General features: G+C 49.5%; 1 protein-coding gene across 1 annotated transcript in view; it reads right to left on the bottom strand.

The window, feature by feature from the left end:
- Nucleotides 1-761: 761 nt before the first annotated feature.
- Nucleotides 762-1,684, bottom strand: part of LOC131208168 (uncharacterized) — a 62,105-nt gene continuing 61,182 nt past the window's right edge. The window contains exon 7 of the mRNA XM_058200817.1: nt 762-982. Coding sequence (XP_058056800.1) covers nt 762-982 — 221 coding nt within the window. The remainder of the gene's footprint in view (nt 983-1,684) is intronic.

The raw sequence follows: 1,684 nt of genomic DNA, 5'->3' as shown, positions 1-1,684 counted from the left end.
AAAGTAAGTATATTTGCTCCAAGAAAGTATTTCAAATAAAATAGGTATCCTGCAACGGAGAGATAGGTAGCTTCACGTGTTGTTGTACCCGTCTTGTTGTCCTCGCAGTCCTATCGGCCCCACCAGCATTTCATTCTGGCCTGCTCGTTACTACCCAAATTTCGTAATCATCTACTCGGAACCGTCAAGCACCCGGGTAGTGCCTCTTTTCCGTGTCCTTTTTGGTTGTCCTTTTTCTTGAAAAATAAACCCTTACACTATCAACGATAGAAATCTGTCTCGATTTTCCCGCATTGTCGCTAGCTGCTTAGTGGCCCGCTACGAACTGTAATAACACTAACTAGACTCCAGATCGATCAATAGGCAACACATTTACCACCTTAATACTCTGTATTACTTATAAATTTTTATCGACTGTCAGCCGCTCTACCATTCAAGTAGGCCAAGGGCTCCCCTAAGCCTACCACCGCCGGTCAACGCGATTTTCGTCGAGGTTCGGTCCTTTGCTTTCCGGGCATTTTACTTTGCTTAGATGCACCCTCCGGAGCCGTAGCCTTGACTGAACTGTGAAATTAAGCTATACGAACCGGGCGGCCGACGGTAGGGCTCACTCGGCGTGAGTCCTTGCTCGACGCATTTTTCGACCAGACATCCGGTGATCCGTCGAACGGGTGGTGGGGGTTGATCTGCAAATCACTCACGGATTGATACAAATCACCGCCAGAAAGAGACATCAGTCCGTCTCGCCGTCCGTCTTAGAATCATGCCCCGACGGAAGCCGCTGTCGGTGGGGATGTTCTTCCGCTTCGGTTGACGTGCAGCAGCCAACGGTGGGCAGCCGGCAGGAGGGGGGCCAGGATGCTGAGCAGCAGCAGCAGCAGGGCTGTCCGGCTCGGGTGATTGATTGACGTCAACTGGAGACGCCCGAGCCCCGGAAACCAGCAGGCCGACGGTGCGCTTCCGGACGATGCGGCCATGTCTCCTGCGGCGACAAACACCGGAAATGAAGCAATGAATTGATTATCGAATGATTGGTCGCGCGAGGGCTTGAGAGGCGGGGGCTTCAGGTTGTTTGAGCGGGGCAAAAGGCGACTGCCTTCTCCTTTCGTTGCCAACCCCGCCAATGGTTCGTCCACTGATCGATTATCTTCGAGTGGGAGTTTGTTAATTATCGTTTGCCGAGCGAACTTTTCCTAATGTACTTTCGTTTCGCCACCAAAGGCTACTTTGTTTTAATGGAAAGCAAGAAGAACAAGATGGCAACGGAACTTTCGTTTCTTTCATATCTTCTTCGCTTCCATCGCTATGCCTACTACGTTTGGTAGATCTGAAGAAAATATTGCTTAAAGGGCACCAGACCCACGACCAAGTAGTCGTACGTTTAATACAGGATATAGAAGACGTCAAATTTGACATTAATGTTGCGTATAAAGACAAATTAAACTTAATTTTTAATTAACTTTTCCATCTGAAGAGTCTATTTTTTGCGGAACATTCTTTTCTAGCTAAATTTGTAAAATTAAGTAGCATTGCAACCAGGGCGCTTCTTACCCTGCAAGTGGGTCATGTAGTCCTTCCGGTCGAGCTCATTCTCGCTGTACGGGAAGCTGTCGTACGGGATGCCGTTTCCATTGCCGACCACGGCGCTGTTTCCCCCGTTGGCCGACGATGCCGCCGACATGAC

This window comes from Anopheles bellator, chromosome 2, assembly GCF_943735745.2.
Source record: "Anopheles bellator chromosome 2, idAnoBellAS_SP24_06.2, whole genome shotgun sequence".
NCBI classification, from domain to species: domain Eukaryota; kingdom Metazoa; phylum Arthropoda; class Insecta; order Diptera; family Culicidae; genus Anopheles; species Anopheles bellator.
This window is presented reverse-complemented; position numbering and strand designations above follow the sequence as displayed.